Source organism: Mytilus californianus, unplaced genomic scaffold, assembly GCF_021869535.1.
Source record: "Mytilus californianus isolate M0D057914Y unplaced genomic scaffold, xbMytCali1.0.p SCAF_4, whole genome shotgun sequence".
Classification (NCBI taxonomy): Eukaryota; Metazoa; Mollusca; class Bivalvia; order Mytilida; family Mytilidae; genus Mytilus; species Mytilus californianus.
Genome location: NW_026262690.1, coordinates 96442342 through 96457346, shown reverse-complemented (window position 1 = coordinate 96457346; position 15005 = coordinate 96442342). Strand labels below are relative to the sequence as shown.

Here is a 15005-nt window from a genome sequence, read left to right as displayed (position 1 = left end):
AAGACGAAACTCTCGTCTGGTGTACAAAATTATAAGCCTGGTATCGTTATCTTTGATGAGTTGTTTCGGTTCTTCAATGGCGGCTTGTAGTGCAACTATAAAGTATGATTTTCTCGAGATAACAAATATATACTGTTGCACATTAAGTAAAAATTAGTCTTAACAACTGAAAATTTGTTCTTAAATATCTTATTATTTAGATAACCAAACATTTGGCGCTAAAGGTTGATCCGAAAATAGGTGTCATGTGTCCAGTAATCGGTGTTATACGTTTATATTTTAAAGACCGGTAGTACTGGCTGTTTTCAATCAAATGATTTTTCGGCAACTATTTTATATACCGTCATAGCTATGATAATTGTTTGGACTAGTATTGTGAAAATAATTGTATGAATTTCAAGATTATATATTCGTTACAAAAATACGTCACTTTTTGTGATGTCCTGTTCTGTCGTTAATGGAAGATGTTCGTTGTTATTCTGCGGTTTACATGTTGTAACGACTATTATATTATTTATTTGTGCGTTTTTCTGTGCTGAGTGTTTATGTGCTTGTTTGTGGTGCATTTCTGCCACGCAGTGTTGTCATTTTAGCGATATTTTTTAACATTGCCATATAAGCGGGAGGTTTTGCTAGCCATAAAACCAGGTTCAACCCACCATTTTTTTCTCAAAATGTCCTGTACCAAGTCAGAAGTATGGCAGTTGTTATCAAATAGTTCGTTTCTATGTATGTTGGTGTTTGTTATGGTTGCACTTCAGTGTTTCTGTTGTTCCGTTGTTTACCTATTATAGTTGATGTGTTTCCCTCGGTTTTAGTTTGTAATCCGGATTTGTTTTCTCTCAATCGATTTATGACTTTTGAACAGCGGTATACTACTGTGGCTTTATTTATATTATATTGTTGTTTCTACTTATTCAGTTGCTGATTAGCTAAGGGCAAAGAAGTGAAATCTTTTTCAATTGGTGTGTCCCCGTTACAAATAGTTATTGGCTGCCTAAAATCAGGATTTTGATTTTGATTGTCAACATTTTGTCACAGGTTCACATGCATATTCATGCATATATAAAGAGTATGTATTTCTTTACCAATTTCTCTCGGTTCGGTTATAATGTTAAAAGAGAGGCGAAAGAGACCAAAGGGACATTCAAACTCGAAAATAAAATGACAACGCTATGGCTAAAAAAGAAAAAGACCAACAGACAAAAGACTGAGTAACACGAACCCCACAGAAAACTGGGGTTGATCTCGGGTGCCCCGGAAGACAAAGTAGATCCTGCTCCACATGTGGCATCCGTCGTGTTGCTCATGATAAACAGAACTTTCTTTGTGTGAAAAATTCTATATATTGTCCCCAATTATTCCTTCTCAACCTAAAGTTATATTATGATCGTATCACAACATATATCTTGGTGGTAACCTGTGGGTGTCTATGGCTTCTGTGGTAGACGGTGTAACGATAAAGTTCTTTCTGATTTGAAATAGATTTACAAAAGTATCATGATTTCTTGCATTACTGTATATGTCATATTATACTGTACCATATATTTGAAAATATGTAAGTCCACGTTCACCGTTTAAGGATCTCGATTAAGATGAAGAACAGCAGAATGAGAACTGAGATCATTATTTTTGTTCTTAAGCTATTTACTTGTAAACAGAAACTTTATCGCGGTTAGCTGTATTTGGCTAAACTTTTAGGAATTGTTGGTCCTCAGTGCTCTTCAACTTCGTACTTTATTTGGCCTTTTTAACTTTTTTTGATTCGAGCGTCACTGATGAGTCTTTTGTAGACGAAACGCGCGTCTGGCGCAAATACAAAATTTCAATCCTGGTATCTATGATGAGTTTATCTATAATATTATCAGAACTTTATGAAAAAAATATTGTTTATTGTCCCCGAAAACTCCTACTCAAACTGAAGTTTTAATGTCGAAGTTTCACAACAAATATCTTGATGGTGACCTGTGGTTGTTTTAGTTGTCTGTGGCAGTCGATTTAACGATATAGCTCTTTCATGTCAGGAATTGACAAACATGATTTCAAGCATTACTTAATAGGCTTTATTATGCAATATATTCAAAACTGCTGCATGTGTATTATAACTTGACAAGCCTTTAGGCAGAAATCGATTGCATTCCACTCTAATCGACAGTTAATTTGGCTTTCAAAACTGTAGGTCTTGATTATACGTGAGTGAAATATGCCGTGCAATCTCAAATCGGTATATCTTGACCACATTATAACAAAGAATTTACAAAAATACCAAACTTCAAGGTACATTCACCTGACCATTTTCAAAATGTGAGCTCATCGAACATTTTTTCATGCTGAAAATCAGTAATTTTTAAATTTGTTTCTTATATACAATGTTGTTTCTTAATATTGTCATTTATCTTTTGCTTTATTTAAATCCGTTTCCATGTCTTCTTTACCTTATAAGTATAATTACAAAAGGCTTTTAAGTGTGTGTCATAAACTGCTTATCCCATATGATACCTAAATCAAGATGTCATGGCATCATACCTCTGGTGAGAGAGGAATTTATATCAAATCCGATAATTCAAGTCATTATTTGTAAACCTTCAATTGAACAAAAAAACAATAAAGTATAATATTATCTTTATACAGCTCAGGCTGATTTATGAATAATTCTGTAATACTTCCCTACAAATTCGCCAAAAAAAATGTTTTGACAATGTTGACTGTTGTACCCCATTTTTTGACATTTTTGTTTACACATTGTTGTCAATATAATGAATTGTATGCGACTGTCATACAAGTGAGAGGTTTAGCTAGCTATAAAACCAGGTTTAATCCACCATTTTATACATAAGGAAATGCCTGTACAAAGTCAGTTGTTTTCCATTCGTTTGATGTGTTTGAGCCTTTGATTTTGCCATTTGATAAGGGACTTTCCGTTTTGAATTTTCCTCGGAGTTCGGTATTTTTTTATTTTACTTTTTTGTAATAACCCATAGATATTTATAGACCATCATGAAGTCAATAAACCTGTTAGCTAAATGTTTGGACAGTTGAAAGTCTACAAAAAAATTATGAGATATATAAAAACCGTCCAATTACAAATAAGAATATTTGCCAAGGAGACAACAACCGACAGGACAAAACAGAAAAAACATATACACACAATTGCTTAAATGTTTTTTTGGTTGAAAAAAATATACTAAATTTACCAACGAATAATTTCTGAAGAAGGTAATTTCGTGGCCGTCGCCAAGGTAATGAATACTGAGTGGTTAATAACATTGAGAACTGATATTTCACCAGAAATAACAAATTTCATCACAGTAAAATGGTACATGAAAAGTCTAACTATATGTCTGTGTTTAATGTGTTGTGTGGTTGCTTTATTATTGACGTTGATCCAACCGTTCCCTTTATTGTTGCAAGCAGACAAAAACATGAAGAGTCTACCGGAACAACTGGAAACCGACTGTCAACTCCTCACTGTACAACTAGAGATTTTTAAATACAGATATTATATGTAAAAAGGACACGAGAGTAGGCGAACAAGGTATATTTTCCCTTTTGAAATTTGCAATAGTAAAAAAAATGCTTTAAAAGATTGTAATTCAACCAAAAACATATACTGGAAGGAAAAGTAAAACTTACTTTCAAAGTAGTTATCTATGCACGACTACAGAAAAGGTGTGGGTAAATGCAATTGCCATAAATTGTTTATATACTCAAGACCATTAAGAGTACGACATATTGTATAGACACATGTGTATTGTCCAAGATTATATGTTGACCTCTAGATGTCTTTTGGTTGTTTGTGCCAGTGGATTGTCGTCTCATTGACGTATGTCCAAAATCTCCTTTTTCTAATTGAATAACGGTCCCTGTTTCTTTGAAATACATTAACTAATGAATGTGTAAGTGTATATCAATAGCGGTTTTTAATATTTATGGACTGTTAAAGAGAGGCGAAAGATACCAAAGGGACATTCAAACTCATAAGTCGAAAATAAACTGACAACGCCATGGCTAAAAAAGAAAAAGACAAACAATTGTACACAAAACACAACATGTTAAACTGTTTGTATTTATTTGATAAGTTTCGTTCCTTTGACAGGAATGATGTCTCTATTCTGTGAACTATACTACGACTAAATATTATTTAAAAAAATGTTATTTGAATTATCATGTGATGAAAATGGATGTAATTGTATCTGTTCTACTCATTCCAAGTTTTTTTTCAGTAATAAAACATATAAATAACTCTTATTTGATATGAACATTTTCTTGTTTATTATTGTTTTGCTTGTACTTCACTTTTTTAAAACTGTTTACCGTAACTAAAGAGTTAACTGGTTTTTTGTATTGATATTTGTTGTTCGCTTTTTTGTGTACCTTTTTGTGATTCCACTGTTTAAAATAAAAAGAAGAGTACATATTAAAACTACTTTAATCCAGCTACTAGTTCGCCTGTCCATCGACAGAAATCTGCATCAGAGAATGTCTTTTTTTACGTGTCAAGGTTATTTTTGTCATTTAGGGAATTTTGTGCTAAAGGCAGATCTTCCTTAGTTTCTGAAAATTATATTCACAACTTTTTGTAAATATTATATAGGATTTTGTCTTAGTGATCTTAATCCACATCACCTTTTTTACATCACGTAATTAATATTGTGGTGCATAAATTTAATGACGCATCAGTTGTTCTGATCATGGAGGTATTATATTGACAATATAATACTTCCATGTTCTGATGCAATATCATTTTAAAAAGACCAGTATTCCTGACGTTATCCGATTTCATTTTAAAGATTAGACTAGACAAAGGAAAAGAGTTTACATTTTATGACATAATTGCCGATTCTTGAATATCAATTTATATCATTTTCATAATTGAAATTTAATCGGAGAAAACAGCAAAGCATTTTTTTTATTCTATGTGACCTCAAGCAGAACATAGAATATTGCTTTATAATGGTAGTGTATGTCGTTATCTTCTGTATCTTTTCTTTTCATTATTCGAAAAGAATATTTTATTCGATGTCAACAAATACTTCACTTGTACATACATCTCAGTAAAGGTCCCAAGGTCCCTGATTCTTGGTACCAATGTTTCTGGGAATCTCCAGGACCCGATTGTTTATCTCTTGATTAAATTTTAACCAAATGTTTATTATCATAACCCTTGGTTAAAATCTAACCATGGGTTATTTTTTGTTGTTCATTATGTGGTGAAACTCAACCCTTTGTTAAATTTATTGTTCAGATTTAACCTAGCTTCGGATTTGGTTAAAATTTAAGCCAAGGAATATTGTTATCCAAAAGTACAGACACGATTGGAAAGGTCACTAAAAGATCAGTTAAACATATTATTCCGTTTCTATGACCATAAGTAATCAAAAACTGATTATTTAGTTTTAAAAAAAAATACTTTTGTATCGAGGTTTACGTTCATATTTGTACCTATTAGAAATAATCAAATCAACATCTGTTTTACCTAGTCACATGTATCGTTTATGTCAATAAACAAATTAATGCAGCCAAATCAAATATAATTAAGTTATCTAGTATAATCAAGAAGAGTAAAAAAATCGACGATCAACGCTTCTTTTCAAACAAAAGGTGCTCTCTGTCATGTCCGCGTTGTTGAACTGTTTAATGTTAACCCCGTTTGTGATTCAACTATATTCGTAGCTTTTGACATCTTAGTCTTGTATGATCTCAAAAGCGAAAATATCAACCGCATACGTAATAAAAAATAATAATACTAAAAACCTAAATTTGTACTACAAATAATCCAAAGCTTTTGAAAAATCTAAGAAAAATAAAGCTTCTTGTTTAACTTTTCTGAAAAATCAATGATATCTTTGAATCTGTTTCGCATTAAATTCTACACCCGTATTTTTGACATGCTTCTTTCAGTATCTCAATAAATATTCTGCGGCAGAGTATTATAGCAAGTAAATACACTACTAGTTTAACTCCAACTTTTGATAATATGAAGTCTTTAATTTTCTAGACAGAGAGGCATTTTTTTTCCTTTCAATTGTTAAGCGGAAATTTCTAAAGTTTATATATTAAATATCACAACATGTTAAAATGTTCTGGTAATGCAAGTCTGTCATTTCACATAAAATAACATGATTACATAAAATGACATGGCGACGGCTGACCAGAAGTCGTCCTTATCATTGTAACTTGTTACAATATTATTTGGATTTGAAATACACATGACCGTGTGATATAATTACACCAACTATATATAGATCCGCGATCACTTTATATGCATTAATTAAGAACTATCTAACGACAAAGTAAGTACAAATAATTCAATTGCAATGTACAATAGTAAAAAAATATAAATATGAATAACAAAGTAAAAAGTTATGTTTGTAGAATTATTTTTTGTTATTTTTCAATGCATTTTGGTTTTTTGTTTGGTTCAAGATAAAGAAGGGAATAAGAAACGGTTAAAATATTTCAGTGAAAAAAATAAGAAATAGCGCATTGAATTGAATTAACGGAATCTTTACTTCGTCCTACAAATTTTCCATATTAAAAATAACGACCCTAAAAAATTCACTAATGCAAGTCAACTTAATCGTTCAAAACTAACATTGATTGTGTATTTTGGTCCTTGTTTTGAGGCAAAACTTAGCTACATATGTTCAAACAGGAACAACTTTAGATCAGTGTAACGTAAACGGATTGATCCATCACAACCGAAACAACAATGTTATACAAAATAGCTCTTGCTAAGACAAACAGAATTATTATTACTATTACTGTTATTGTTTTTGTCGTTGTTATTATTTTTATGATTATAATCCCTATTTGATAACCAATATATAAATTATTACAATAATGAATTATGTTTTTTGTCCAGAAAATGAGATTCATCCTTGCTGTTGCCGTTACTGTTGCCCTAGCCGCTGTTGTCTCAGCAGGAGGGTATGGACATGGAGGAGGATACGGACACGGAGGTAAGGTTATAGTTATACCAACGAAACATTCGTTTGTCGTATTCTTTATATTTCCTGTTTCATTTTTTTTTTATAATTTAGATGTATTTTAACTTAGCTTTCAAGTGTTGAAAACTTCATTATAATTATAAATGTATACAATTTGACATTGATAATCATTCACAAAACTTTGATATAAACCATCTTATTTAAATTTGAAGAAAAAAATCTTTTCGTATCAGAGACTGCATAGATAGCTATATGATTTATAGTAATGATATTTTTTGGTGAAAATATTTCAATATTAACCATTTAAAAAAAAACAGTTTAAGACAAAAGCGAAAGAAAATAACAAATTGCACTGCTGAATTTTTTAAACTAAAAAAGCTTTAATGGTTGGTTTGATTTATTTGCTCAAGAATGCTTACGAAAATCTAATGCAGTAACAAAAAAATCAGAATAATCATATATATATATATATATATATTATAGTTTCAGTAACATAATTTAATATATATTTTTATGATAGTTTGAAATACTCCCGACTTTCATATATATATATATATATATTTGCGAAAGCAAATTTACAGATCTATCATTGTTGGGCTGATGTTTAGACGAGTTGTATATATATATATATATATAAATATATATATATATTCGTGAAAGTAATAAGTGGTATTATAATTTCCACAAACCTGTTTTATCTGGTATCGATATACTCATAATGGCTACTGATATGATAATTAGGTTACTATCAACTTTTTTTCGCCAATTTTGATTTTAGCAGCTATGATTTTTAACAGGGCTTATTCAAATCGAACTGATAGTTGCAAGAAAAATATGCAATTCAAATTGAGGGCTGCTTTTCATTAGTTTATAAGTCTCGAAACCGTTAAGGATCTGTTCCTGTATATGTCCAATCAACTTCAAAAGTTCTGTGAATGATTTATCAATTACAAATTAGCAAACACTTTAAATAAATTTTAATTTCACCATTTTAGAATGTTGAGAATAATGACAATTTAGAACTAAAAAAAATTTGTATATGCATTTGGCTCGTGGTTTCAGTAACGGTTTTATTGGTTCTATTGTTTTTCTACCACTGTTCCGATTTGTTGTTGGACTATTCTTCCCCGAGAGTATCACCAGCCCAGCTAAGTAGCACATAACTGTGATACTGGCATGCAAGTACGGATATTGTTTTATTGAAATTTGCTGTTATAAATCTTAGAATATCATTGAAATTAAAGAATGTATCTTCCTCATACATAACTCTGATTCCTTGTACGGGTTGAGCTGAACGTTTGGTCTTTTTACTTATATCGACTCTTCAACTTTTATGTAATTAAGTTTTGAAATGTCAAAGAATTTGGTCACGAGCATCACGGAAGAGATGTTAGTTGACATAATGCGAAACTGGTGCAGTAAAATTGGTACCGTTTATAGTTTTTTTCCATATCTTAATTTTTTTTCTTTAAATAGAGCTGTTTGTAATTGTTAAGTTTCAGGGTCCTATATGCAAGTTTATAGTTAGTTTTGGTTTGAAGAACGTGTATGTCTTTTTAGGATACCACGGATTTGGTGGTAAAGGATACGGTGGACATGATGTAGGATACGGAGGATATGGAAAGGGATACGGTGGACATGCTAGCGGATACGGAGGGCACAATCTAGGTTTTAGTGGTGGATATGGGGGATATTCTAGTGGATATGGTGGAAGTATCGGAGGATATTCTGGAGGATATGGTGGAAGTATGGGTGGATATTCTGGAGGATACGGTGGAAGTATGGGTGGATATTCTGGAGGATATGGTGGAAGTATGGGCGGATATTCTGGTGGATATGGTGGAAGTATTGGAGGTTATCATGGTGGATCAGGAAGTGGATATTACGGTGGATTAAGTGGATCTTATGGAGGATTAAGTGGATCCAAGTCAATTTATTAAATGACTACAAATAAAAATTGTAGAACTCATATTCGCATTGAAAACAAAGAAGTGTCATGCACATTATATCGGGCAATTGTTTTTTAATATTCAGAATTATGATAAGAATGAGAAATACATAGGAATGACATTTAAGGTATCAGGATAAGGAGGATGGAATATTACCTGTTGAAAAACAATAGAAATGAAACGAAACAATCAAAAACTCTTTTCAACTTATGGTTCACATAAAAGATTCATTCAAAGAGGTAGAGTCAAATTCCCCCTGTATTTCTTTCAACCGCAAGGTGAATATCTAAAAATGTTTAAAACCTATTGATAATTAATTATTAAAGAGTTTATCAATCATTTTACATATTTCAATCAAATAAAAATGTTATTTAACGCTACACATTCCTGTTCAAGACAATGTTGATTATTTTTTCAAAGTTTTCTTGTAAAATTTTGCACCGAAGGTATTTAACATTAATAATGTTGTATTCGAAATTCAGTCCGTTTTCAACTTATGAGTTTGATTATCCCGTTGAAATCTTTCGCCTCTATGTCATTTATGTAGCTTCATTTCCCACATAATTTTATGATAAATAGTAAAACGGAGGTGGTAAGATAAGGTCACTTTTCGGCCTCTTGAAATTGAAAATAAAAAAAGTTTATAGATCTACCAAATAAAATCCTTCAGATGTTCATAAGACATTAGTATGTCGGACATCAGTGTTTTAATTTCTTTTAATATTGTCTTAAAATATTGGCATTAGGGCTTCAAACTTCTAATATTTAGGGCAAAACACCAAAAACTGTCAAAAATAGCTTCAATTTAAGACTTTGTCATTAATATTTAGATATGAGTAAGAGCTTTACTCAAATATTTGTTACAAAATTATTTTTAATAAGATGTTTATATGTGTAAACTATCTGTTCGGTAATGCTGCTGCACATATATATTTTGACCATAAACTACAAATATGCGTTAGATTACCATTGTAGGTCAAATACGTAATATCAACATGTTAGGGTAGATCGGGTGTCTTCCTCTTGGATTGAAAAATAGTAGAAAACAATCGGTCTTTAATGAAATGTCTAAATTAGGAGTGAAGAATATAATTAATTTGTAAACACCTTTTCATGTTTATACAGAAAATTATGTGTTTAATAATATTTTTAGGATTGCTTTTTACAAAAAACAGAATATATTTTGTTTGATTCAATTTTTATAACTCTGCCATATAAGGAGAGTTAACTCAGATAATGTACTTTCTAAAGGGATGCGTTAGGAATTTACCTATTTTGTTTTGTATAGAAAGAAAACGACCCGTGACCCCATTATATGGGCCAAATAATGGTACATTTGCCAAATACAAAAATAAGAAGATGTGGTATATTTGCCAATGACAACGCAAAAGCTATCAAAATTTCACTTTTAACCATCTTTATACATTTATTATTTAGTCACATGATAATAAATACACATAAACGTTGTGTATATCATCTGTGATACTGTGAATTTTAGAAAACATTTAACGACTTTAAGGAAATGGCTCTAGTGTGAAATTAATAAAGGGTAAATTGCTGCTGCTTCGTTGTAAATTATTTTTGAGTAACATCTTTGGGAAGGTAAACACTTTTTTTTTATGGGGCTTTTCTTAATTTACAATTACGAATATTAGATTTAAAGAACGTAAACATATTATATTTTGTTATATAAAAAAAAATTGTCTGCGTTAGAATACGTTTGACAGTAATTAACATTTTAATTCATTTTGGTGTTTTCATATACAGCATTATTTTTAAATAAATTAAAACAATATAAATGCACTTGTTTTTTTTACATTTGAAGATAAACTGAATGATACATTAAAACGAAAACAACGGATATTTCAATAAGCATGCTTTTAAAACTGACGTGATTTCCTTCTTAGATTAATAAGATCTTGACATTTGGTTTTGTTCATTTACCAATAAAAACACACAACTTAATTTCATCTGAATTTTAGTCAGAATTAAGTATGATCCATTGCATAAATGTATTTTGTTATTTGTTGTTGTTAGCATTATATGAATAATGTTCATACAGAAAACACAGAATAATAAAAATTTTATAACGAAAACAGTTATTGTGTATTTGTGTGCCTTTTTGTCTGTGGATATTTATAAATGTTGGAACTCTAATGTCTTTTAGTACAACGACAGAGTATGGATTTCTCGAAATAAAAATATTTGCTGTTAGACTTTCAACTAAAACTAGTCCGAAAGAAAGATTTGCTCTTAAATGTTTAATGTATTTTGATTGTCGAACTTTTTGCGATAACGGTTATAAAAAGCACGTATCATGTGCACTGAATTCGGTGTTATATGAATATATTACATGTGTAAACCTGGTTGTAGTGGCAGTTCTTTGGAGTAAAGTGATTTTTGCAATTAATCAACATTATGTTTTTTGGCATCGAGCATACATTACGTAAGCTACTTTTTTCACTCACGATTATACTACTATATCATATCTCATTGTAGGCAAAGATGTGGCAAATATATCTTATATGAAGTACACCGGCATCAATACACATTTTAACAAGATATTTTGAAAGATTTTCTTAAAAATATTTTTGATGATACCATGTGCTTATTTGTTGATTTCTGGTCAGCTATTTCTGGTCGTTACGGTTGTTAAGTCGTTTGTCGGTAAACAAAAATAAAAAAATAAAATATACTCTCTATTTGTTTCTTCAAAGGTATAAGTGATTCTTTCGTACATATCAGAACTGTCCGGATGACGAACTTCGAAAGACGTGTCGGAGTGTTTCATATTATTCTTTGTATTAATATTTCACACAACTTTGTGCACACATTTTTTTCCACCACACATATAAATCCCATTCAATTTTAATTAACATTCTTTTTTTTTTGGCAAATATCTTATTGGTGGCCAAAGGTTTTCTGTGGTTGTCGCTGGATGAAAAAATTATTTCTGAACTGGAACTGAAAACTTTATTTCTAGCAATACTTGATGGGTTATATCATGCAATGTATTTACAACTACTTCACAAGTAAAATAACTTGACAAGCACATGGAAAGATGTACCGAGCTTATAACCAAGAACGCCAAACTTACATTCCGTATACACATAACTCATCAATTGGCGTTAAAAAAATTAAAAAGTTTGAAGGCCAATTTTAAAGGTTTAAGGAAGCCATCAAGATTTATTTGACCATTATGGCAAAGAAAGAAAGAAAGACAACAAAAAGACAAACAATTCCACAAAACACTACATAAAAACTTTAGACTAAACAACACAACCCTACACAAAAAAAATGAAGCTAGGTGTTCTGAAGGATAAGCAGACTTTGTTCCACTATAACTAGTGGCAACCGTCGTGTTGCTAATGGTAAGTACAAATTCCGTGATAAGTCTCATTCGATGATGTCACAATCAAGAAATAAAGGACGGATTTGTGGTTACGACAGTTGGAACATATCCATAGTCTTATGTGACACAGATTTTCCATAACGGTCAACCAACTGGTGATTGCGTCCGTATAACTTTCGAAGGGATGTCTTTTAACTTAAATACTAATACCCTTGGTTAAGTATCATCCTTGTAAGTAGCAACCCTATATAAAAAAAAAATCGTGATAGGAAACACAAACTCCGGAATATGGTATCAGATATATACTCCATATGCAGGGACTGCTAGAATGTTGCTGCATAGAAATGGAAAGTTCACAATTGGGAAGCTTAAATAAGCCCTATTATTGTTAAGTTTTTTTCTCAACTGATCGATATTAGACATACTTGTCCCAGGTTAGAGGGATGGTTTAGCGCTCACAAAGATGTTTAACCCCGCCACGTTCTTTATGTGCCTGTCCCAAGTCAGGAGCCTGTAGTTCAGTGGTTGTCGTTGGTTCATGTCTGTCATATTTATTTTTCGTTAATTGTTTTGTTATAAATTGGGCCGTTAGTTTTCTCAATTGAATTGTTTCATATTTTTCATGTCGGGGACTTTTATAGCCGACCATATGGTATGGGTTTTCTCATTGTCGAAGGCCGTATGGTTGCCTATAACTGCTTTAATACATCCACTTCATTTGAACTTTGGTGGATAGTTGTCTCATTGGCAATCATACCACATCTCTTTATTTTTATATTAACAATATCTCAAGCATCCTTTATTTCAAGAAATATATCACGGTACTTTGTTTAAAGCTGTCGACATTTTTCATAGACAGGAAATGTTTACTTGTACTCGAATGGCACTAAAAGAACTCGATGTTGATAAAATTAATAGTTTTAATGGATTGTAGCTGTCAGAAAATGTTTACAGTTCTCTAATTAAAATTATATTTTAATGATATAAATATTCACGGTATTTATATAGTTTCCCTAAAATAGATTTTGCTGTTGTGATTGTGCTAGTTCTTTTGTGACCCTATATTGACTGTTAAATTCCAGAAACATTCGATGAAATCGGTATCGTAAAAATATATTTTAGTCGTTCTTGTAGGAGTTCTTTGTCACATCAATGAAAACATTCCGCGATGATTGAACCAGCAATTTAAATATATGTATATTTCATATCCTTTGACACAGTATTGACTACTTAGTGTCTGATACTCTAGACTAATATTCAACCAACAATGGTGTTGACCTAGCGACAGTAAATAAATGATGTGAATATATTTATTAATACCACATTAAAGTTCCAAGTCGATTTACTTGTTTCCCCCTTTAATCTTTTTCTTTGGGTAAGGGGGTTAGTGTGACGTGTCCTATTGACGTTTACCACCCATCTCCTTGTTATTCCTCTTCACACCTGACATCGTTCCACAATACTTATCTGAATCAAACTTAGTGTAAACTGAACTGTTATTTTGGCTGATATATTTTAAACTACGTTTGGAGATTATCTCAATGATCTAACTCATATATAGAAATTACTACAATCAAGAGTAATTGCTAACAGCAGTGCACAAGCTCGTGGAAAACAAAAACGTCTAATTACTGAATTAACGACAAATTAACCACAAATACGACGGACAAAAAATGGCATAAACTGATGTATACTCAACACTTAGATCTGTCTCATGACAAGTGCTCGAATAAATAAAAGGATTCACAATGTTCAAGTAATAGTTAGAATATAGCAAAGTGCTCTCGACCAATGAAATTGTAGGATTTGGTGTTTCTCAATTGTGAAGAATGAATGAAATCATGTTCTTAGTAAGGGATTATCCTATTGTTAAGGCCTACTTACAGTTTAAAACAAAGAGTTTCTATAAATGAGTTACAAATGCCCCGAAGCACATTTATCAGCTTGAAAGAATTTGTGATTAAAACTGACTAAAAGTTGAATTTTGAAAAAAAAAAAAAAAAAAATAAAAATTAGATGAAGTTTACTGGTGCAGTAACATTCGTTACTGGATCCGCGGTTGGTGAGTATAGTAATTTCCAATATTCTGATAAAATTCTAAAAAAAGGAATTTAGTTTAACTTTTGAATATATTTTAAACTATTTTAAAGGCATTGTATTTGAACATTTCCCTGACATAATGAAGTAGTATTTGATTTAAGGGACTGGACTAAAATATTGGCTGTAAAATAAAATTTATTTGTAACTCATATTTTGAATTTATTGATTTGAAATGGAAATAAACAACAACAAAAAACGCTAAAATATTGCATGATTTACATTCATACTCAAAATCAGGAAACATTTCTAACCATTTCATTGTACTGTTGTGTCATCTAATGTATAAAACATAATTTATTATATTTTCCAAAATTATAAGAAGGTCCTTACATCACTAAAACTAATCCATAAATGAAATAATGCCTAAAAAGGAAGTCATGCATTAATTACAAACATTGCACTGACAATGAAACTAATTCTTAAATACAACCAATCAAGAGATCATTTAAGCCTTGAGCACTTTACAATATTCTAAGTTTGTAAGAGAATGATAATCCCTTACTTCATGATAAGTACTCGCTAACGCTCGTACTTAATCATGAAGAAAATGATTATCATTCTCTTACATATACTTATACACCGAGGGATAGGTGTGTCTGGATAAGAAATCCCGTCGGTCGCAGGCCGGAGGGGTTTCTTATTCAGACACGCCGT

At 31.2% G+C, this 15005-nt stretch overlaps 1 protein-coding gene across 1 annotated transcript; it reads left to right on the top strand.

The window, feature by feature from the left end:
* Nucleotides 1-6868: 6868 nt before the first annotated feature.
* On the top strand, nucleotides 6869-8890 carry LOC127737166 (ctenidin-3-like). Its single transcript, XM_052247698.1, has 2 exons — nucleotides 6869-6962; nucleotides 8511-8890. Exons 1-2 carry the CDS (start codon nucleotides 6869-6871, stop codon nucleotides 8888-8890), a joined length of 474 nt encoding a protein of 157 aa, XP_052103658.1.
* Nucleotides 8891-15005: the final 6115 nt, after the last annotated feature.